Genomic DNA, 24,510 nt, shown 5'->3' with positions numbered 1-24,510 from the left:
CATGACCACATCCATTTTGCCTTTAAAAGGAAAAACTGTATTAGAACAGTTCCACAGCTGTGATCAATACAGATACAATGCTCGTTTGCTTTCAGCAGACAAGAAGGTGAGAAATGCTAACACCGACTCGGTGTACGTTGCACACATTAGGTACAGAAACACAGCCTGGCTCAAGCAAAGAGAAGCACTACTAAGACTGACTAGACTGGTTACTTTCCTCACTAGGAATAGCTGTTAACATCTCACCACAATACCACATTGTGCAACCTGGGTATAACCAGAATCAAGAAAAAAGTCAAGCTGGTTTCGTGTAGTTGATTTTATTATTACATACTAATAATACATATCAACACAGCCGTTATTTATCTCGTAAGGGTTTACTCCAATAAGTGCCATAACGCAAATTATGGAACAGAAGATCAGTGTAAAGTGTGGAGCAGCACAGCATCTGACTGAATAAATGAAGAAAACAAAAAATCAATGCTGTGAACTCTCATGGTATTAGACTTCACTTAAAAAAAGAAATCTTAGAAGAGTCCTAAAGTTCACAAACTTCCCAAAACACAGGAAAAGCCACGTGCATCCCCCCAGTGATTCCATCAGGACTTAATTCCATGAAGACTTTTTGCAAATTCAGTGTTTAAATCTTCTACGTATTTCATATTCTTTACTGTAAGAGAGCACAGTAAGCTGATCTATTCTACACACATATATTGCTTTACTGTTTTGGGGCAAATTACGATCACAATTTCCTCTAGCTTTAAACAGCTGGTTCAACCAATATATACATGTATGTGTAAACCAAATGCCTACATAAGGGCTTAAAGCAATTTCATAGAAGTATCCCAACTCAGCTATTTGTGCTCTTTACTTCAAAATCCAAAGTGCCAAATACAAGCAGCAAAAGTTTCCACTATTGCAGTCTCAAATAAAAGTGATCCCATTTACTTGTGTGAATTTATAGAAATTGTTTAAAGCTACAATTCCAATTAATTCAAAAGGGCTGAGAACAGGAATAAGACATTCACAGTAACTGCACATCTTGCATGGCCAAAAAGACTCAAAATTAATTTTTAAACTGTTATTAACAAGTCAAGGAATGTACACATGTTGACAATTTGACATATAACTCAAAAATAGACAACTACTGCACTGATCCAAATTTGTTAATGCATAATCATATTTGAAAATATACAAAATCTGGAGTTATTACATGAAATTAAAACCTAGTTTTAAAAAGTGCACAGTAAAAACTGAAGGTAATTACTATATAAATTATCCACAGTGTGTATTTCCTGGTTTAGAGCCAACATTAAGCTTTATCTGTCACAAGTTCTAAATATTTTAAAGCCATTTACAGCACCAAATCAGTTTTTACTAGACCCAATACCACCTCTTCCTGTAACAACCAGGAATTGGACAGTGAACGTTCACTAACTGCATCCTGTGCAGCAGCAGCTTCCGAAGACAGTTGATTAGCTGCAAGCTATCGATTTTTGTTCTTTTTAGAATTTCCCTGCAACAAGAAACAAGTGAACAGAACACAGAGTTCAGATTAAAAAAAAAAAATCTATACAGACAACATATAAAACCAGATGTCTAATAATTTATGTCTACAGCAAACAGAAAATTAAATCTAGAAAATAAAAATAAACAGTTCATAGGCTTTTAATAACGGGAGCTTATAACTGCCCGCTCTGAAAATCCCTCTATCTTTACAGACACAACAGTGGAAAGTACCAAGTATTTCAAATAAGCACAACAGCGCCTTACCTTAATTGAAACCTGTGGGAAAAAAAGATGTTTGAGTTATGTCCCAAGACACTCAATTGTATTAACACCACTAATATTGTAAGGGCAGTGAAGGCAAGTCAAATCATATTTCACCCTGAAGTGATATTTCAAATATAAACCTTATAGAATAATTGCCTCAAATTAAAAATCAATTCCCCACCTTACCATTTTGTTCCAAAACAAATTTAACTTTAACTTGGTCTATACAGAATATTCCTAGTTTATAAAAGAATTTATTCTACAGCTAACCAACTCACATTTGACTTGCAACAATTCCACAAAGCAAACATGTAGCTTAAAATAAGCTTTTGTGCAAGAGTTACTTACTGGCAATTCCTTGTCCTCCTATTTCCTTAAGATAACATTTGTTTTTAATCTAACCAACAACTCTCTCCAAGTGATAATGGCTTTAACTGCATTGTTTTGATTTCAACCGAATAGCTAGCTATGTTTTGTAGCATTTGAAAACCCATGTCTACTGTTGTGAGATTCTGAACTACCTCCTTACAGACAGAGTACCACTTCAAGTCTTAGAAGTATGACAAGTGAAAAATTCCAGAAAACATTCTATAAGAACATGAAGTGTTGTTGTCAGTATGCAGCCAAGAGCTTCCTCTAAAAACCCAAGAGCTTATACACCACAAAGTAATTTTAAAGATTGCAATGGCAAGTCAAAACACTCAGACATCTGAAGAAAAACAGTTCTGCACATGAGGGGAAGAGTCTAAAAGATTTAAAAAAAATAAAAAAAATTAAAAAATCGCTGTCATGGGATCTTTAATCAAAACATGCATTTTTATTTTTTTTTAACCCTTCAGTGAAATCTGCTTCTGTGCATTCCACAATTAAGGAGAATAATGCTAGCTTTCACAGCCAGAATAGCGAAGGGTAAAGGCCTTCACAGGATCAGTTTCTCCCTAGAACCATCAGAGTAAGATATACCATGGTTTAAGCACCAACTGCTTGAAACAGCAGACTTCTGTATTTTTCATCATAAACATTAAGAGAAGTCAAAAACTTCTTTCTGGTGAATGGATAGACTCTTTGCTCGGAAAAAAATTTAAGTGCACGTTTTAAGGTCACAGAAGAATTTAAGTGGCCAAGTTTTCATGCCTACATATAACAGACAGAAAAGCTAGAATATGGAAATAACACAGAGAAAAAGAATAGCTGCCAAGAATGGAGTATGCTGCAAACAAGACAGGAGTGCAGGAAGGACACTCCTAGCAGTACGTTAATCAAACACATGGTATCACTAAATGGATTTGCAAGTAGTTCTCTTTTCACCAGATATAAAGAAAAAACAGTGCCGATCATCCAGAAGGTACACTTTGAAAGCCTACTTTGAAGCAGTGACATAAAGTGTTTCTTCTTTCCCATGTATACATTTTGCAAGGATTTTTTCTTCACTAAAATGTGCAGGACCAGGTTTGGAGTTTTCTTTCCAACTGGCTGAGAATAAGAACTATAGCTTGTGAATCGGTTTGTGGAAGGGTAATACCGCAGGAACACCAAATGCAACCCACAGCCCTCCAAACTGCAGCCAGCACCTGATGTCAACACCTGGCAGCTTACCTTACTGGTCATCTTTAGTGTATCAATTTCTTCCCTCTGTTTAGTTAAGGTTTCATTCATACTGCAGAGATGGTCACTCATCATACTTAACTGATCCTCATAACTTCTCTTTGTAGTCATCAATTCATCCTAAAGGGGGGGGAAAAAAAAAAAACCAACCAGAAGACTTTGCTAAATATTACTGACAACTGGCAAAGCAGCCAACTTCTATCTCCACTCAGTAAGCTATACTGTTGATGCTGAATGTGTACAGTTAAGCTAAACCACTGGAAAAATCACTTGCTGCAAGAAACTCAATAGCTGCTTTTCTTTTACCTGAAGTCTCATGCATGGTCTGTTCCTCTTACTTCTGCTCTGTTTCCTTTGTATTTCCCCCCCCCCCAACTTTTTATGGCTTACATAAAAGACTAACAGCTAAGTTTTCCAACATTGATTCCAGACAAGAAACAAGTAAAGTTTATAGGGTTAGAGCACAGCCTGTACATGAACAGAGGTGGCATACAAAGCTGAGGGAATCAGCAATCCACATGCAGTTGCAGAGCTGTGTTCTCTCTGGCATTAGACAGACATGGTGGGACAGTGTGCATGACTAGAACACAGCAATGAAGGGATACAGACACTTTAGGAAGGACAGGATAGGAACGGGGGAAGTCATGCTTTACGTGAAAGAGTGAAGACAACAAAGATCTCACAGGTAGGAATCAGAGGAGACTAACAAGGATGATACGGGGGGCATTTGCTACAAGCAGATAGAAATCTCACAACTCCAGACCCTGATCCTTGTGAGGGGTTTTAACCACCCTGACACCTCCTGGAAGGGCAACAAGGTGGGACACAAGAAATTCGAGAGTTCCTTTGAGTGTGGTAAAAAACTTCTTGATACTAGTGATCAGTAGGCCTAAGAGAGGCTCTCTGCTGGACCTGTTACTCACAAATAAGGAAAAGCTGGTCAGGGATGTGAAAGCCAATGGTAGCCTTGGCTGCAGCAACCATGAGTTAGTGGAATTTAAGTTCCTGAGGGAAGCAAGCAAGATGAATAGTAGAATTACAGCAACCTGAGATTTAAGAAGAGTAGATTTTGGCTTTTTCAAGGTCTGCTTGGCAAGATCCCAGGTAAAACTGTCCTGGAAGTTAAAGGGGCCCAGGAAAGCTGAATGATCAAGGACAGCAAAGAACAGTCAAATCCTTAGGAAGTGGAGTAACTGTGGCAGAAGGCCAGCAAGGCTGTACAGGAAACTCCTGATTCCACAGCTTGATCTGAACTCTCTGCTCTGACTAAAGGAGGGGACCAGATTACCTTCAGAGGGCCCTTCCAACCTAAACAATTGTACAATTCAATATTAGGCAGACTACTACACATAAAAATGGTGCGGCTGCTATCTCTTCTGAGGAAGTTTAATATGTAATTGGAGATGAACATCTCATGTTGAGTTGGGTATTGATTGTGGAATTTGTTAAGGGAACAAATCAAAAGAGCACTTTGTGTTCATGAACAATTCTTTTAAGTGTATATCATTATATTCTCTGCCTGTATAGAGCATTTTAGGTACTCACCATCTCAGACAGGTGAGCAATAAAGATATTACACACAAAGGCATTTAAGACTGAATATTTATATATACTTTATTTTACTATTGGCTCCTTTCTGAACTGTGTGGAGGGGAAGGACAAAGGGACAGGACATTCACAGGATGTCTGGAATAAGAGTTTATTATCTATTGTTAACAACGGCTTCTTAAATATTACCCCAAAGTTATTTTTGCTTACTATTAAGCTATCCATCTCAAGAAAACACCCTGGCATTTCTAAGACTTTCAGTCCCAGGTGTTAGAAAGGATTAAGAATGCAGTGTATCATCTAGGAAACTGCACTTTCATCACTTTCCTAGTCCTGTTCCTAAGTTAAATGGACTGATATGTAGTCAGCCTTGTCAGTATCACATCTAACTCTGAGGAACAGATGCAGGTGCTGGCTGTACACAAAGTAATCCTCTCCTTGCAGAGGGAAACAAGCCATTGAAGTCATACAACCACACCTTTTGACATAGAAAAAAAGTTTTATAAAAAGCCTTGACATAAATGTGCTAACACACAAGCTTGGCTACTATAACCTTTTCCTTGAAAGTACGTTCAACTTTGTACCTGGGATTTGAAGTATATTATTTAAGCCTCTTCTCAACACAGTATTAGAGTTTTTATACCACATAACTAGTAAAGGCATGACCGTACTGAATGGTCATAATTTTTCTCCTCCAACTTCCCCTTACACACGATTACAAAAATGCATCTACTACATTATACACCATTTTACTTGCCTGTAACCTACTGATGTTTTGACTAGCTAGTTTCAACTCTTCCGTGAGCGATTCCTTGGACTTCTCTGCTAGAGACAGTCTTTTGGCGAGTGCTCGACACTGTCAATCAAAACAGGATAGGGAGGGTAGAAGGGAAGAAAGTTAGTTCCAGAGTATTGCCTTGTGCCGTCTTAACTGATTGCTTTGGATGTTTCCACCTTTCTGTAATCTTTCAATTTCCAGAAAGTTAAGTCAGAGCTTGTGCAGATTTTTAAATGCAAGTGTAATGAAATAGTTAACATTAAATCCTCCTTTCATTTTACAGAATTATCATATTGCCAATCCTCTAAATATCATATTTTGCACATAACTACTAGGAAATATTTTGTAAGTAAAAAGCAACACAAACAACTCACTTCATACATTGCTCAAATATCAAAGATGGTTCCTCCATACTATGTTATCTACTATTAAAAAAATATTTAAGAGGATTTGCACTGTCAACCTGGAGCTTTGGTTATATTCCACATCAGTTAATTACACAAATCAAAATGGCCACTACTTTCAAGAAAAATTACCTCCTGATTTGAAATGAAAACAGGAGGTCAGATACAATGAATGACTTTGTTAATTCTTGAAGTTAAGTGTAACTTATGCCTAAGAACCAATTTCTCAGAGAGCTGTTTTCATCACTTCATGATACACTCAAATATTTTTGAATGACATCAGCATCACTTCAAGATGAAGTCAAAACTAGCTTGGTAACTAAAGCCAGCTGCTTCAGCATATACGAACAAACCGATACGTGATACACATTGTACTTCTTAATACACCCAGAACAAGGCTACCAAAGGATTTATTTAAAAAAAACCCACAACAACTTTCTACAGTATCCATTTTTATGCGTACTAGACCGCAGCCAAAACACATATTCCAGGAACGGGTTTTTATGAAGCATTATGTTCCATATATTTAAACTCACTGTCAAAGCACTTGCCTGTGGAAAGTTCAAAAAGGTATTTACTGTTTTCAGTATAGACACAGCCTACATGCTCACCTCAGCATGAAAATGTACTGATTTGCTGTCAGCAAGCTGCAGATGAGATGTAAGTTCTGCTATCCTTGCCATATAGTGGTTCTTTATCAGGTCTTCACGAGATTCAACATCTGGAGCCTGGCAGAGCAAAAATTTAAGCAGACAGATATTTATGTTTACTAGACTGAACACTGGCATCATGCTGTCATCTATACTGACTTTTCTTCCCTCCCAAGACCTGGTTGCTCTACCCAAAAGCATTAAATACACCACACACAACAGACAAGTTACAACAGACCACTGTGCAGTTTGTCACTCTGTGCTGTCAGACTTCCTTAAAGGACAAAGAGCTGACTGAAGATGTAAGAAGTTCCCTTGATTTAATATCAAGTCTCTGATGCAGACGAAAATCCACTGCAGAAGTGGACTGCTTTCACCTACATAAAAAACTTACTGTCTTTTCCCAACAAGGAAGAATTCCAGCACATAACTACATTTCAGAAGCTCATAACAGTCAAAACTATTTCTAATGTTGCATTTTCCAAAAGTTTCTTTAGACATCTGAACTTAATTAAAAAAAAAGCCCACAACTCACCAGTTTACTGTAAGTTACAGAGTAACCCACTGAAGCAGCTTTCACATGACTTGTCATTACCTTCATTTAGGACTATGCAGTGGCTTTTAAGAACTTGTATCAGTTATTATCTGGCCCCCATCCCCTTCTTAATCACACCTTCAGAAGAAAAGGGCAAGTAAACTAACATACACATCAGTTCCCTGCAGTGTCAGAAAAGGGAAAGTATTGAACCTTACTCTGCGATTTTCCTGCTGGGGCAAACATTACATTACAGCAGTGCTAAACAAAAGAATTAACATTTAGTCTGACAGCTGGTTCGAAGTTTCTTTGGTGTGACCTCTGGTTCGGGATAGCCTGTACTTAAGTGTTAAACACCAGGCACTACAGTCACTGATTTTTTATCTATTTTTTCTTTTTTTTTGCAGCTTGAGCCCTCCCTCAAAAGTTAAGAATTGAGGCTTGGAATGCAGTTAGGGTTACAAGTGTAAACAGACTAATGCTTTCCTCAAATTAGAGAGCAGACCTGGACCACAGCTCACACTGCTCCAAACTGCTTATATGAATATAAATCAACAGTTCACTAAACAGAAGTAGCAAATTAAGAAATAAATGGATTTCAGAAGCTTGAAGATATAGTGTACAGACTACATGGGTGACTCACACCATTATACAACAGCGTTCTTGGTAATTAGACCTCTGGAATAAGTTTAACAGAATGAGAATTGAAGTATTTACCAGATGTACTTCAATAATGTTTAAAACAGATTACCTTTTCATTATCAGTAGTTATAGTCAACATTCCAATCTAGAACAAGGAAGAAAATATGCTTAAGTGAGAACTGCAAAAATAGATACCATAGCTGCAACTCATTTTGGCTTCAGTCACAAAGGACATTAAAAAAAAAAATCCTGCAACAGTTAAAACTAAATGCAAATTTAACTACTTCTACCTGTAACACAAACAAGGGTAATAATATACATTAACACCTTGAATCAAATTAAAGCTGACACCAATTCTCCAAATATATCCTTTGCCTTACAATGTACGCATGGTAAAAGCAACAGAAGCAACAAGATGCAGCTAGCTTGTATGATTATGCAACTGCTTGATTACATGAAACTAATTCAGAGTTAGTACATTGAAACATTACTGTTCACGTTGAAGAGCAAGGAAATTCGTCTTGGATTTCCTGACTAGCTTCTGAATTCCTTCCTTTTCAGTTTGAAAGTTCAGTGGGAAGCACCGACAGAACTCTAGCAGAGGGGTGTATGCAAATAACTAGTTTAATGGAAGAATGTCGTCATAGAGTCAAGAGTTTTTTTTCCTGACCTCAACAGAGCCAGAGATTTATGGGAAATATTTACACAATATGTTGTCCTGTGAGTTACAGTAAGCATCATGGCTAGGAAAAAAGCCATTCTCCTCAAACTTTTAATAAATCAAATACAGGACCAAACACTTAAGATGCCAGTTTACTTCAAAATTGGGGATTTCAAAATAATCCACAGGCCATTTTTATCCTGGAGCAGGAAAGTGGTGAGAAAATTTAAAAATAAAAAAAGGAAGAATTCTATTGAGTGCTGAGCTAAGTAGATGGTTTCTTTCTTACAGATGACATCCCTATTAATACCACTTCAGAAGTGGTAATTCAGAGGAAAGGCCAACCTCTTTAAATACTAGCATTAAAGAGGAAAGACATTTACACAACATAATAGAGCAAGTACGGAATGCATGCCATATCCAAATGCAATTGTTGAGCCCAAGTTGTATGTGCCTATGAAGGTTACGTAAAAATATATATTCCAGACAGTACTGAAAACTTGAATGGCTTCAAGTTAATTTTAAGTTATATTGCACAAACTTGTAGTAAGTCTTTCAACCCATTTAAAAATACCAATTACCTACTTTGTTTTGCTTTAACATACCTACAGATGAAAAAAGTACTGGGAACTCAGAGCCAACCTGAGATACATACTACTTGCAAGGCTTCCTGACTACAGTCAGGAAAATCTAGCAGTTAAGCATCTGTTATTTCCCCCTCAGTCATACAAGTACAGAACTACAAAAATGTCTCCATGATATTAACGATACCAAAGTCTCAAAAGCCAAGATGTTCCAAACTCTGCAGAAAGTATTAGCAAGCAGCTTTGCAAATACAAAGAGCCCAAGTGTGAATGCATTTCACAGTCAGAAAGCTTTCATTATTAGTGTTCCACCGATCAAACAGTACTACTACTGAAATAAGTGGATTTTTCTCTATTGAAGGAAAAAGGTCACTTACCAGACTAGTACTTTTAATAGGTTCCCTCGAACCCTTTTCTGTGGTTTCCTTCTTTTGTTCAGCTACATTTGGCAAAACAGACTGCTCCTGTATAGTTTCAGTTAAATGTCCACTAAGAGAGTTCTTCAGTTTTTGGTTTTCTTTCTCTAGCTTTATTTTAGCTAGCTGGGCCTCCAACATCCAGTGTTCTTTTTCTTGTTCAAGCTTTGCAATTTTCTCCAAACTCTGCTGGACCTTCAGGAGGGAAAGTTTACAGTCCAGGTTATTGAACACAAGGGGAAAAAAAAAGAGTCACACACAGGGAACGTTTGAAGACAGTGTTGTTTTAAACCATTACATAAGTGAGCTAATGAATAATGCAGCAGGTAAACAACTGCTGATTTAAGCTGTACACTTAACTGTGGTCATGTGTCAAAAATAACCACATTATTTAATTAGTCTGAAACGTGCATCACAAAGCTACAGCTCAGAACTGGCGACACCATATTAGGTGAAAAAATCAAAGCAGGGAAGAATTTTATGAATACTTGAAAGATGCATGCCTAGCACTAGCATTTTCTTGTTCTATGCTAGTGTCATGGTTTGGTCTTTAGAAAGACAAACCACCACTCCTGTAATCTATTAACAGACTTTAACTGAAAAGAAAAATCATTCCTCTTAACCAGTGCTAATAAATCCTGCATAGTCCAAAAAAGCACTCAAAACAGTACATAACATTAGAAATGAATACTTCAGTATCCCTTATTCTTGTGTTTGTTTTCCATTTATTTGAATTATGAAAGACTGCCTTACTTCTTGTATCTATAAATGAAGACATCAATGGCATAATCTTGTCTCTTATAACTACATGTACATTCTGCAGGTACAGGAGAACAAGTCTTGGATAACCCAACCTGACAAGGATAAGTTTTACTTTCAAACTCTACAAATACGACACCTGCAGTCTAATTTTAAGTTTCAGTATATGCATACTATGTACAAACACACACATAAATGTGGACACTATTTTGTACTCCGTTACCCTCATAAAATACACTGTCACATACAGTAGTAAAATTTATACCAGAATACCTGTTGTGCAAGTCCTTCTCTACTTTCTGTGGAACTCAGAAGAACTCTGCGATTAGCCAAAGCCTCTTCATAAGGCACTGAAGCTGCACAAGGCTACAGAAGGATAAAGAAACCTCAAAACACGTTTCACAGTAGATCAGAATACGTATTCTAGGTTTATGTTCTTATTGCCTTGCATACTTGAGTAAAGGGAAGAAAAACATCTTCCAAGTGTTTACCAGCCCGTAGAAAAAACAGTTTAAACTCACAAAAAATACTGCCCCAAAATGCACACCCAATTAAAAAGTGCTCAGAAAACTCCAGGTGTTACTTAATGACCAAATGCATCTTAAGGTCCACTTCACAGACATTGCATTAAGTGAGTTAATGGTAGCTGTTAAGTACACCATCACTTCATTATTAATTTTAACAGAGACAACAGGAGATCTGTGTTCAATCCTTTGGTTCAGCACATTTTCTCCTCCTTTCAGCTGCTTTTTTTTCCCCCCTGTTGCTCTCCACTGTCTTCCAGTGAATGCAAGTATACGGATATGATGTAATTCACTCCATATTCCTGGTGAATATGAGAAGAAATTTAAATAAGCAGCTACCCTCTTCTCCTTGGAGTCTTGGCACAGAAATAATTAGTGGAAATGGATAACGGCAGAATTGGCACATACCCTCAGTTTTGAGGGTAACTATGCTCTCTATTTTTCAATAGAATTATTGCTCTAAGGGTTTCATTTCCTCAGCCAAGTATTCTCAGAGGAACATCTATTCCAAATACTGAAAAACCTTAGTTTGCATTCCCTTTGGCGTAACCAACTATCAACTGATTTGTGCTTTTTCTGTGCAAGCATGCGAGCTGAACAAACCTTCTTCAAAGACTTCATGTAAGCAACCGCCTTTTTCTTGTACTGCAGCATACACTCAGCTGAAAGAGGGCTGATGAACTCTGTTCCTGCTTTAGGGCCATAGCTCAATGAAGTAGTGAAGTGATCCAAGTTGTTGCTAAAGAATGAGGCAATCTAGACAAATCAAGAAAAGTCACTTTTCAAATTAAGTTGACCAAAAGGATTCAGAAAAGCAATTACTCTTTCAAGAGAAAGACAATTATTTAGTGAAAATAGACTTTACAACAAGAAATTCAAACAAGCTCTTCCACATAAGTTAGACCTTACTAATGCAAAGCATGCTCTTTACAGTACCTACTTTTATCACCCATTAAAGCTTTTTCATATCAGAGGCATGCCTAGATTTTCCAAATCATTCAGCTAAGGTTTTTTTAAATACCTGCACAAGTTGGGGCATTATACTGAAACAAAAATATCTATTACCTTGCCCACTCCATTTGTTAAAGCCACAACAGAGGATAAAATGCAGTCATTTGTAGTTATGAGTTTCTGTGTGACAGTTGGAACATCTTGCTCTAAAGTAGCTTTCTGACTGTAGTGCTTGGAAATGTCTAGAAAAAGAAAACACACGTTTATGTCAAATTACATTTTTTTGTCTATTGAAGCAACCATTTTCAAATTCAGCTTATGACCTCCAGCTTCAAAAGCTTTTCACCTTTTTAAGCAAGTTGTATAAAAGTTTATTCTGGATACTCTTAGTTCTTTGGTATACTGCCTTAGACAACTTTGTCATCATAAGCAATAGGCATTATGCCCGTTACATAAGGCAGAATAAAGGCGTATATTTAAGCGTATTCTGTATCCCCAAAGTCATAGCTATAGCATTTAATTGTACAAGTATACTTTTCGTTTCTGTGTTTACATCAGGACACTAAAGGTAGAATTTTTAGTCATGTTCAATATCTGAGTCTTAACCTTACATGATTTAGAAGGGAAAAGTATTTTAATTCTGTCAGAGCAAATCTAAAAGACTACCAGAAATTTAGAACGCGACTTTCTATATTCTAAAATTCTTTCAGGAAAAAGAAAATTAAAAAAAAAAAAAAAAAAAAATCAACAGAACAGTCTTCAGAGAGAAAAAAAACACCACAAAATTTTTTTGAAAGTCATTCACAAAAACATCTTAGCTTAAATACACTAATTGCAACAGCACCAAAGTTTTAAAAAACTCAAGTATTTAGCATGTAAGAACAAACATTCCCAACTAGGCCTAATCAAAAATAAGCAATTATTTGGCAAGTGAAAACTTTGCCCCTATTTTATGATAAAATACTGTTGCTACAGAATGCAGATATCCCAAATCATCACCACCAGAAGTCATAATTTGTGGCAAGCTTAAGCCGTTAGAATTGAGTGGGGGTTGGGAAGGAAAGGAGGACAGAAGTGGCAAATCAAGCATTTTGTAGCACAAGCATTCTGGAGCACATCATTTCTGTAGGTAGCTAATGAATTCTACTGACAGTTTTCTTCAGTTCTTTGCTTTTATTTTATTTCTTTTGATACCTGATCTAGTGGAAGATGTCCCTGCCCACTGCAGGGGGGTTGGAACTAGATGATCTTTAATGTCCCTTCCAACCCAAAACATTCTATGATAAAGTGTAAGTTGGGTTGGTTTTACATTATAGTAACTATATTAAGAGGTAGAAGGTATTTATCAATAAACTTATCTATGTTACAAAACTCTTGGTTTAGTGTCTCATTTTTTTGTGGTACAATCTCTAATAATTGTGGGTTGGTATTGGTTGGTTTGTTGTTTGTTTGTTTGTTTTTTTAAACAGGGACACTGCAAAATGGGGCAGTACTATTGACATTATTACTAAAAGACTAGAAGAAACAAAAAAATTATGCTTAAAACTATAAAAGCCTAATGTTTAAACAGCTGACTAGGATCAAAACAATTCACCTATATGGATTATTTTCTACCTGAGAAAAGCTACATGGTACACAAATTCTAGGATATACAGAAACATCAGTGTTTTAGAAGTCTGAGTTTTAATCAAATATCACTTCACTGAAAGTGTAACATATCCATCCTTCTGATAAAAGGAATGTAAGCTATTTTCAAGAAGGAAGTTAAGCTTCAAAAGAAAACAGACGTCTTTGTAAGCTTTGGTTATATACTCACGTTAAAAATAGTACTCAACCTAAAAACCGTAAGAAAAAAATCCCACTTTGAAGGCAGGTACTAGGTCAACAATACAGAAGTGGAGGAAAATATGTATATTTAACGACATTTCATTCCGTATGCTAGTTCCACTAGAGCAATGAAGTTCTGTAACTAGATGTTCCTGAGCAGTATTATTTTAGAGTGCCATAATTAAATATTCCAGCAACTTAGAAGAACAAAGCTAACAGAATGGAGGAATGAAAAACATGCATACACGTTTAAAATTAGAAACTAAACCTGCTAACTACTTATCTTAGTTTGTAAAGGCAAAAGAAACCAGATTTATCACATATTACACATTTAACATTGTTACAGAGTGCTGTGTTAAAACAGAAAAAAGCAAAGCTGAAACAAACCACTATTCCTGTACTCTCACCTTTCAAAATGTCATGAAATCCATGAAGACTTGTAGCAATATTTGTAAACACAAAGTTGTAATTTGTTCTAAGAAGTCCTTCTGGTTTTGTACCTAAACGTACCACACAGAAAGAAAAAAAAAAAATTAAGATTCAACCATGATGAAAAAAGATGATTTTTCATTATCTGATTTCCACCTACTAGAAACGTTTGCATGGGGTATGATCTTTAGAACTAAATCATAACAGATCCCTTTACTTAACACTTCCCCTTCCTTTAACATTAGATATATATATACACACACCAAATTTTGCCAGTAGGCAGGTAAAAGACTTCCAAGTTCCCTAAGTTTTATTGATATTTTACAAATACCAACTCTTTTAGTCTCAAAAAGCAGTTATGCATGCACAAAGATTTACATGCTCACTGTTGTAGGAAGGACCATCTGGGTCCTTCTGAAGAGTGAAGACTGTAATAACCTGAAGCTACATAATAACTGTTTCCGCTTATTATTTACAGGATGCATTTGGATATAGCTTCCCCACACACATAAACACAATTTTTTTACCTGATTTTATTTAGTTATTATCATGGGAGTTGTAGTTTAATAGAACAGGTGGAGCTAGAAGTGGGAATTAGTAATAAAATGTAGTTTATTAACAATTTCATGATTAAAAGATGACAAAAGATGTACTGTCAATTGTACTATAAAAACATACAGTCATTTCTTCTCCTCTACAGTTAACTCTGACTATCTAAAATGTGCTACACGCAACTGACTGATAATTTTCAGGCCTGTACCATGCCCATGTCTATCCAGAAGGAAAAGTACGGAGCATTAAAGAAGCTATAGCGCACTCCGACTCCCAGCCTGGATCAAAGAGGGTCCAGGATGACAGAGCATACTGCCCAACTCACCTGCCCCATAGTTCAGACTGTACCTAAAGAGTAGTGTTAACCTTTTTTCCCCTTTACTATAGAAGTGGGATTTTTTTTTTTTTTTGTGCATGGCTTGTTGGCGTAGTGGGGTTTCAGGGGCATTGGTTTATTTGGGGTTTTGATTTGTTTGTTTTATGTTGTTTGAGGTTTCTTTTGGTTGTTTGGTTGTTTTTTTTAATCTGGCCTAAAAGGAAAACTGTACCTTCCAGTCACAATGTAACCAACAGAGTCAAAACTGGCACTTACTTGGTAACGCAAGAAGACTAACGTATGTATGTAACTTCTCAAAGACTGCAGTCAACCTTTTCATGTCTCTGTGTAGCTCCATATTTCTAGCTCTTAAAGCAGCTGTGCAAAGAGAAGACTCACACTCTTCTTCCAAACTAGGAATATATGAATTATTTTTTAAAAAGTGAGCAATTATCTTAAAAAAACAAGTTTATGAGTTTTGGTGTAGATAACTAGTGTTCTCTACAACCCCAGTCCAAAGCATCAATAGACTAGGAATTTATTTTAGAAAAGTTAACATATCAGAGTAACTTAGCAATATATGAAAACTACCGTGTGCATGTACTATCCCCACTCTTAAGAGCTTCAGTCACAAGCCAGGAACAGTTTACACTCACAGCAAGGAACTGATTTCATCAGTTTAGACTTTTTCCTCTACCATATATAATTTACCGCTTGCTTCCTAAGGAGCAGGAGAACAGGTATAAGGCAGCATAAAACAAGGTTTTTGTTCCTTAATTCAAACCCTCTTTTTTAAGCAGTTGTTTGCACTAATAATTCACCTCCCTTTGACCCACTTGGGAAAAAAGATTTTTCACTGCAGAAGGGATGTGCATCTGGCCAAGTTCTACTATGCTGCTGTATTTACTGCATGATAAGTAATCTTCAGACACGACCAAGAAATGAACAATTTTAGTATATCATACCTGAATAGTATCAATGCTATTAAATAACATTAAGAAACATTAAAAATCTACACAGCTGTCTTTAAAGTCTCATCTGTGAGGGTGGGGAAAAAAGGCTTTAATACAGATTTTAGCTCTAATGCCCAGCTGAAAAAAACATGCATAACCTTAAGGCTCAAAAACCAGCACGCAAAAAAAAATTCTGCCTTTTAAGCTTGAAGGTTTGACTTAATATTTGAGTTGTAGACGTTGACAATGCTGCCGGCCTGACACTCACTGCCCCTTTAATTTGATCTATCAAATCAGAAGTACCTTTTTAACTGATATGGAAGAATCTTTCTTAAAAAGCATAAGTAGGAAGCTAAATGTTCTGAGAAGGCCTTCAATTTCACAGCTGTTTCCTGGAAGGAAACACAACACATAAGTATTTTTGCTCTGTAAAAATTTTTTTCTATACTAAAAATAAGAAATCTTACCAGGACTGTCACAGTATCTTCTGTAATACTCTCAAACAAGTGAAGCATTCCTTCCTCCAGAGGGCGAACATACGAAGCATTTTCATGAAGATACTGTGAGAACTGAGTACAGAGAGATTTTAAAATGGTGCTTGCTGAAAGCTCTTGCAAACTGTTTCAAGTTAACAATTGAACGATTCAGTTTAGCAAAGCACCTGTCATGTTAAATGATCCCCGGTACATCGATAAGATATAATAGTCAAGTGATGTACAGCAGCATCTTCAACGGGACACACAAACACACCTTGAGGGAAACTGAGAAATAGTGAAGGCTACAATGAAGTCCACGCAAAACCCCATCCAGGGATTTGCCCCAGCACCCTATCTCATTTTAACTGCCATGCACAGCACACCAAACCCCTGCTTTTTAAGTTTAAACATTCTTGCATTCCTTCCTCAACTCCCATCAAATTAAGGCTAGATCCATGCACCATTAAGCCACCAGAATAAACTATCCAGATGCTGTGTGCCTCTCAGCCCTTGTCCTGTGCATCAGCACAAACATTTGCACAGCTACACTGTGCTGCGCAAAGTATTGAAGAACTAAAACAAGTTAAAACTGGGAGCAAGAGATACATTTTAATGTTTTATCTGTATCCAGTCCAGTTTTCAACATGAGGCAAAGCATGCTTATGCCAACACAAAGGATAGAGCAGTAACTAATCAAGTGAAGAATTCTTACTTTCAAGAATTATGAAACTCTTGCCTCACAGAACTGCCTGACTTTGCTAAAAATTGTTTAAATAAATTCTATGGCTAATTTAGCCTTCAAAAAAAGTATACCTGAGAACAAAGGTGTTTACTCTTACACACAATCAAAATGTAATAGCACCATCAGCTTTCAATTTTGATACCACAGTACTACAAAAAGCTTTTTCCACAGATTGACATAGGTAGTCAAAAGTGATCTTGGTTTTTATTTTACCCCACAGAAAGATACCTTCACCTTTGATTATTTATACCACAATAGTAGCTAAAGATCCCAGGCACATAGGGTATGAGAAATTTTAATTACTTCTTTTATGATAGTGCAGTAACACAGTGTTAACAAGAAGAGAGAGATGCCAAGCTCTCATTCATGCATGCACAAATCTGGATGGAATTAGGGAAAATTCCTAAATCTAAGGAGGAAGAAATAACACATGCAGAATGCTCCTGACTTGTGTTGCAAGAGAGAGGACTGGAGCTATCTGGCATGATGCTGAAGACCCAGAAGAACCCAGCAATCCAATACTTAAAGAGAAAAGGAATACTTGAACCTGGGAGGGAATTGTCCACATCTACTTTGAGTGTTTGGTGGGGAAAATAGCTCGAAAGCGCCAGACAAAACCTGGAGTTAGGGAAAAATAAATCAGTGCAAGTGTGCTAAGCCACTACCTGACACTTGTCTCATTTTCTCTACCACATTAAGGGGAGGTTTTTGAACCACTCAGTGGAGCTGCTAAGATCACACTGAGAACACTTGGCAAGCAAATAGATAAATTCATCAAAAACACAGGAGCAACAGCAGCTTCAGTGAGTGATAAAAGATGCTTCACCACTGGAAAGTCACCAAAAAAGCCCTGAGAGGTAGCATGCACTGAAGCAATTAGGTCATGAATACACAATGGGGCAGACTGCAAGAGACATAATTACGAAAACAAACAAAGCCTGAACTACTGAATCAGAGTCAATTATCAGAAAAGGAGAATCGAATTACAGTTCTGATTAAGTTGCAGGTTTCAGCTGTGTGAAAGCACTTCTCCGCTGAAAAACAACAAAGTGTTAACTAGGTCATTAAGAAAAAAAAAATCTACGAGAAGTGATGTCCAAGAAACCTGATTTTATTCCCTTAGTGTAAACTGCAGTCGTGTACGTAGAATCCAGTCACCACACTGAGCTACACAAACAAGGAAACACAATTCCTGCCCCAAAGAATTTGGAAGATGACAAAGCTGCATAGTTTTCACAAGAAGGATATGCAATTTTGAGTACCTTTGGCGGCAGGAGCAAGAAAATGTTGTTTTCAAGCTAAGATCTATGCTGAACCTCTGTAAAAGTATATTCTTGGTTCAAATAGTTGAAACAACTGAGAAATAGAGCAGGATTTCTCTAGTGGACAAACACCTTCACAAGCATATTTGTTGCCTGCAAAGAGATTAAAGGAGGTCTTCCCAAGAACAGGAAAGTTTGGTGGTAGTTAACATTGCCACTGCATGCATTGCAGCCATTTGATGAACGCAAATTGTGTCCATCTTGGAAGCTTAAGTCTGAGCCCTAACAACTACTAAATTAAAATTATAGGTTGAGTAAGAAACTACTGTCATCCAGAAACTTAAATGCACATAGGTCCACTTGCACTATGAAGCCAACAACTCAAGACGCTAAATCAATTTTATTCCAAAGCATACATTATATGCATCCCCACACAAATCCTTCTGCACAAAATTCTTTTCCATGCCTCATGGCATCGGAAGTCAAAAGACGCAGCTTAACAGCTCTGAATGATACTCTCAGAAATGTCTTCCCATGGAGTTGCACAGAAAGAGACAGTTTGGGTTTCTTGTAATAATTTCAACATGCTTTGAAGACTTGAAGCTTCAGACCACTCACAGAAAAGGTCTTTACACAAATAGCCCAAAATCAGATTATAAAGTTGGTTTTTGACAAGGGAATAGAGTCCAAGTTCTCTCCTTCAGAAGCCTACCTTACATCCAGTCTATTTCACATTACAGTTAAACACATGATCTTCTGTCTCAAAAACTCCCATGCCCCAGTGCACTAACCAAGACAAGCACCTGTTTAGCAGTACAGTATTTGTGTATTTTAAAAATAAGTCAAACTTTTTTGACAAACAGACTTTAAAGTAGCACTTAAAAAGCAAAGCCTTGATTTGACTTTGCTCTTGTAGCAGAGGCATAGGGGAAGAGGAGTCTCTGCAGCTACACCTTCACCCACATTCAGAGAATTCACCCAGTAGAAAAGACTTCTCATGCAGGACAGGCTGCCTCCCAGGAACACGCTCACAGCATTCCAGTAAAGGTGGTAGAAGTTTGCATTATTCACCCATAAAGTCTACATAATTGAATATACTTGTAGCTGAAACCTGTTAAGCTTTACCTTTTGATTTAATGGTGATATAGTGTCTGTTGCAGAATCAATGGGAAAGATCTGCACCTTCTGCTCAGTGTACGTATGGAAGTTCAAAAGAGCTGTTACAAGTTCTTGAACAAAAGCTAGCGCCTGGCCAGCAAGGTCTCGTAACTTCAGCTGTAAAGACAGTTATAAAATGATTGTATTTGACATGTACCTATTCACATATGAAAGAATTCTATGGCTGGATACAAAAAAAATTGCTATCGATGATTTCTTTTGTGTTACTAGTTCAGCCTAATATACATAGCAGCAATTACCTTTAGCTTAATTTAAGTTTATTCATAAACTACAATGCCACACAGAAGGGCACATTTTTCTGTGACAATAAGTTACATTTTTATTTCACACAACAGGCAATACTTTGCTTCTGGCTGCATTTCTCAAACTACAGGCCACAAGAACACTTAGAGGTTAGTACAATTTACGGAAATCATCTTTGAAATTAAGATTTCTAAACACCAATAGACTAACTCCTGACAACAGTTCAGTTCTTTCAGTGTGATGGTAGTGAGGAGCTTGTAAAACCTGGTTCTAAGAAAATCTAACTTTAATTTCTTCCAGAATAAAAAGATGTCTACTTCTCTAACCAGTAACACTCAATTGTTATTCTCCCATCTGGACAGAACTGAGCTTATGAATATGGCTGTTCTGTGGCTTTAGTGAAGGGGTATCTAAGAAATTAATCCAAAATGGAACATTCTAAAAAAGCAAAGACAACAGAGAAGAAAACCACATTGTTGTAATTTATGGAGGAGAGAACAAGGTCAAAGTAACATTTCAGCCAAGAATGACTTATCCTTCAGAGATGTATTCCTAATGCTTCAATGAAGTGTTAAATCAAGTGAATCTTGATTATGGATCAGGGATGGTGATGAGTAATTAATGCAGTCATCATACTCAGCTTGTGTATGTTAATTAGCTATGCAAGGATGGAAAACAGACAATATTACTGTTTTGCTGTCCTTTACACTGCAGCCTGTGCTAATACACTAGCATTTTGCCTCCACTGGCAAAGCCAGCCATAAAAATCTGTCCTGGAACATTTTCAAGACTGCAGATCTTGAAGCATGATGCTGGCTGACATAGTGCTAGCAGAAAATAGTAAAGGGAGAAACTCTCTACACAGTTATTCAGGTTTTTCTTAGTACTGAGCAACAGGCTGATTTAAGTCTACTTCCACCACAAAACTGAACAGCAAGTCACCTGTTCTCACAGCATATTAGGAACAAGGTCTCTTTATAGGCATTTCTGAAGGAAGGAGAAAACAGCTATCTGAAATCTTTCTACAGTGGCATCTGAATGCACTAACTTGAAGGTTTGAGATATATCATACAAGCAAAGATAAAAAACACTGAGTGCTATGGAGCCCATCCTCAGCAATAGTAAAACCGGAAAAATATTGACTGCATCAAGGTATCTGATTTATTACTGTAAAAGACCTTGATATATTTAGCTATTCACAGAAAACTAATGCTCATTTTTGAATGCTGAGTGAACCACATTCCCAAGGAAACTGATGAAATTACAGTAATGAACAGAAACTTTCTTTTTTTAAGCAACATTTAAATTAATAAGGGTGATTTGGCTGCAAGTAAGAGGTGTTTTGACAAGAAGTATCCCATAAAATCTAAGTGAACCATGCAGAGATCTCAAAGATACAATCCTTAAAAGGATTATGTATAGTTTACAAATGCAAACATTCTTTGGGGCTCAAGTGAGTGACTGAAGAAGCTCAGTTTGAGGACAAAGGATTTAAAGATACCAAAACTATCTTTTTTCAACAAAAAACCTTAAGACCTCTAAAGTAATGTAGCTTTAAGTAACTTCAAAAATGAAATGTTCATGTTCTAACTTACTGCAGGTTGGCATAGTAAAAGAATATTTCTCATAACCGTAATAGGATACAAATATTAAACCTTTTTGCCATTCCTTTTAAAAAGGCATGCCTGAATTAATACCTACAGTGATCATCAGCCAGTAGTCAATGGATTATCTCTAGTGAAGCAAGGTGAGCAGACAACTTGACTCCTTGCCACAAGAACAGTGTAGATTACCTTTGAAAAGTGCAGAGGCTCTGTGGACAGAAATTTCCTTGGAATATCATGATAATAGTAAGACAGGCTATCTTCTGCCATTTTGGGTCAATAAAATGACGGGTTTTATTCAGTATTTGTGTAGAAAGTTGCATCTTTACATACAAAGCCACAAAAAGAGCTTACCTGGTATCTTCTGTTGTGTAGTGGTACATTCAGAGCATTGTATCGATGAGATCCTACAGGACAAAAATTAAGTTATATGCATTTATTAAATAGTGTTTTAAGAGATACTTATTGGTAAATAGTAATATTTTTTTAAATATAATATTTCATTGCAGAAATATTACAGTTCATGTAAGTAATATTAACTAAAAAGATACAGACAACTGGCTTCAATAAAGTGGGCCTAAACATCCTCACTTAAGAACTGTGACTAGGTGCACAGAAAGCACTTCCATACTTGTCTCAGACTGTAGATCAAATTTAATCATCTGAACACACTGAATTTGATAGGTAAGAGCAGAATCCTCTTGCCCAAAAGAACAGTATTCATCACTAACAAGAGTGAAGTTTTTTTTAAAAAAAATACAATTTGAAGAATTCAAGATGATATTCAAATTTCAATTATGTTCCAGGGACTGGCAAATAAGATGAATGTGGTTTTTTAAATGGTTTGCATATGTTTGGTTGGGGTTTTTTTAAAAAAAAAAAAGCTCCTGTATGTACTTGATTTGTTGATAACTTAGAATAAAATGTACTCTCCACTTATTTCCAGCATTCTGTTACAAAGCAATTAGAATGATTATTCAGTTACAAGCAGGCACAATTTTTAAAGAGATAGAGGGATATTTAAACATTAGAATGATTATTCAGTTACAAGCAGATAGAGGGATATTTAAAACCAGAGTACAGCTGGCAAAGTTTTTGCAGATTTAAAAGGGATCACATCCATCCTCAATTAAAATGCAGTAATAGCCATTTTAGTTTAAAATTTGCACACAAAGCTTCTTACTCCTTTTGTACCATTCACATTTAGCAATTAACACGAGTTGTATTCACAACAAAAAGCATTGTCCAAATTGTACCACATCCTACTCATAAGGAAATGCTTCAGAAAACTTTGTTATCTTTCTTCTCTTGAAATCATGCTTAGCAGTCAACCAGTCATTTGATTGTTACTGAAACTGAAGTCAGCTGCTAGTTATACTTAAAACCAACTACAGAGCCTATAGCAAGACAGTCTGAATCCATAGCAAACATTTCCTGACTTTCTCTCATTCTTCTGTCACTGAATATCTGTCCACTATTTGCAGTGTTTTCTGCACAAGCAAAGCAGTATGCTACGGCAGCTGAGTGAGCAGATAAACAAGTTATTTGTATCAAAGTTCTCACTACAATGATAACCACCTGTAAAAAAAAAAAAATCAGCTAAAGAAACCAGAAGTAGAAATAGGCAACAGATGCCAGGCAAAGCGATCTTTGTGATAGGAAAGAAGTGAAAAGGGTATCAACTCAAGGCACCAACACCTAACCATAACATGCTGCATGAGAGTCAACACTTCCTAAAGAGATGTTCCGCTGTTTCTAAGCCAAGGCTCAACGGATTGCCAACCCAGTGGAGAACTTGGAAGAACCCCTGCAGCACCCCACCAAATCAGCTTTCAGAGAACAAGAATATTTCTTAAAACTGTAAATTTGAGACAAATATTACACCTTTTTGCCATTCTTTCTAAAAAGGCACGCCTTTTAGAGAACCTAAACATTGTCATTCAGTTTTAAACTGAATGACAAATGCAAAAGCTACCAATAAAATCTACCAGAAATTCAACAGCCTGTTTTCACTTCTCTGTTCCTTCTCCACTACTTCCAGCTTTTTCACTACTCCAGGTCCTCCTAGTCTCACTGCCAGAAGAGTACGGACGGTTGCCTGCCCAAGTTCAACCTCATTTTCAAGCTATTTACAAAAGCACCCAGTACACAGCACTGATCTGGCACATACTAACCGATTCTTGAACCAACAGAACACAATGGCTGAGCACTCCTAACCTCATGGAATCCTCTGCACTTCAGTTTATCTAGTAGTAGTTGGAGAGGAAGCAGAAAGAAGGTTACTTCTGGTAAAAGTCCCCAAATTCCAATTCTTTTGTTTGTTTGGTTTTTTTTTCCCCTGAAGAGATTAACAAGTCTGAGACAAACCACAGATAAGAAGCAGTCTGGGCATTCTCTGGTCAGACATGGGACACGCTTCCCACTAATACTAAGTGTAGACCATTATTGATGCAATGCCTCATTAAGTCAACATCTCTGCAGCCACTAGTTTATCCCCATCTTAACTTACTGTAACTCTTGAACATACCCTGCAAAAATAATACTCTTTGAGATGAGTAACTAAAGAAATCTTTGCAAAGAAAGCAGTAAATTGACAGAGTTCCTTCATCTCTTACAAATTTTTGTCAACACTAAGCAAGACAAGTAGCAAATTACTCAAAAGCCTTCAAGTTTTAATTTTCATGAGATATATAAATACAAAAACTTGGTATTTTAAGATCACTAAACAAGATTATAATGAGTATTATGACTACTTATTACAATTATCTCCAAGTCTCTGTTCAGATGTCCAACATTTCTTACAGCTAATACATTTTAAGGAGCACTTCCTCCAGATTGATACTGGAAATTAAACAAGAAACCCAGACCAAGGCAATACGTACTTGTATCATTAAAAGGTACTTTTTCATTGATTATGCATAGAGATTCTTCCAGTCTACTGCCCAAAGCTGCTTGAAGATTCTTTAACTGTTGCTGGCTAAATAACAAAAAGAGAAACACAAAACCACACACATACGCTGTAAACCTTTTAAAATTTAATCTGTATCACCAACACCATAGGTCACCATAAGCAACCCTTGGGTGTACAGGTATCTGT

At 36.7% G+C, this 24,510-nt stretch overlaps 1 protein-coding gene across 1 annotated transcript in view; it reads right to left on the bottom strand.

Annotated features, from left to right (window-relative positions):
* Positions 1-301: 301 nt before the first annotated feature.
* Positions 302-24,510, bottom strand: part of PPP1R21 (protein phosphatase 1, regulatory subunit 21) — a 30,292-nt gene continuing 6,083 nt past the window's right edge. The window contains exons 6-21 of the mRNA XM_009894818.1: positions 24,296-24,390; positions 21,768-21,820; positions 19,513-19,662; positions 16,375-16,476; positions 16,211-16,299; positions 15,231-15,367; positions 14,065-14,157; positions 11,945-12,072; positions 11,483-11,635; positions 10,629-10,721; positions 9,558-9,791; positions 8,045-8,080; positions 6,720-6,836; positions 5,684-5,782; positions 3,370-3,498; positions 302-1,516 (exon numbers count right to left, since the gene is read on the bottom strand). Of these exons, the coding sequence (XP_009893120.1) occupies positions 1,487-1,516; positions 3,370-3,498; positions 5,684-5,782; positions 6,720-6,836; positions 8,045-8,080; positions 9,558-9,791; positions 10,629-10,721; positions 11,483-11,635; positions 11,945-12,072; positions 14,065-14,157; positions 15,231-15,367; positions 16,211-16,299; positions 16,375-16,476; positions 19,513-19,662; positions 21,768-21,820; positions 24,296-24,390 (1,738 nt within the window). The 3' untranslated portion in view covers positions 302-1,486. The remainder of the gene's footprint in view (positions 1,517-3,369; positions 3,499-5,683; positions 5,783-6,719; positions 6,837-8,044; positions 8,081-9,557; positions 9,792-10,628; positions 10,722-11,482; positions 11,636-11,944; positions 12,073-14,064; positions 14,158-15,230; positions 15,368-16,210; positions 16,300-16,374; positions 16,477-19,512; positions 19,663-21,767; positions 21,821-24,295; positions 24,391-24,510) is intronic.

Source organism: Charadrius vociferus, unplaced genomic scaffold (genome assembly GCF_000708025.1).
Source record: "Charadrius vociferus isolate BGI_N301 unplaced genomic scaffold, ASM70802v2 scaffold411, whole genome shotgun sequence".
NCBI lineage: Eukaryota > Metazoa > Chordata > Aves > Charadriiformes > Charadriidae > Charadrius > Charadrius vociferus.
The sequence above is the reverse complement of the archived record's forward strand: the minus strand, read 5'-3'. Positions and strand labels throughout refer to the sequence as shown.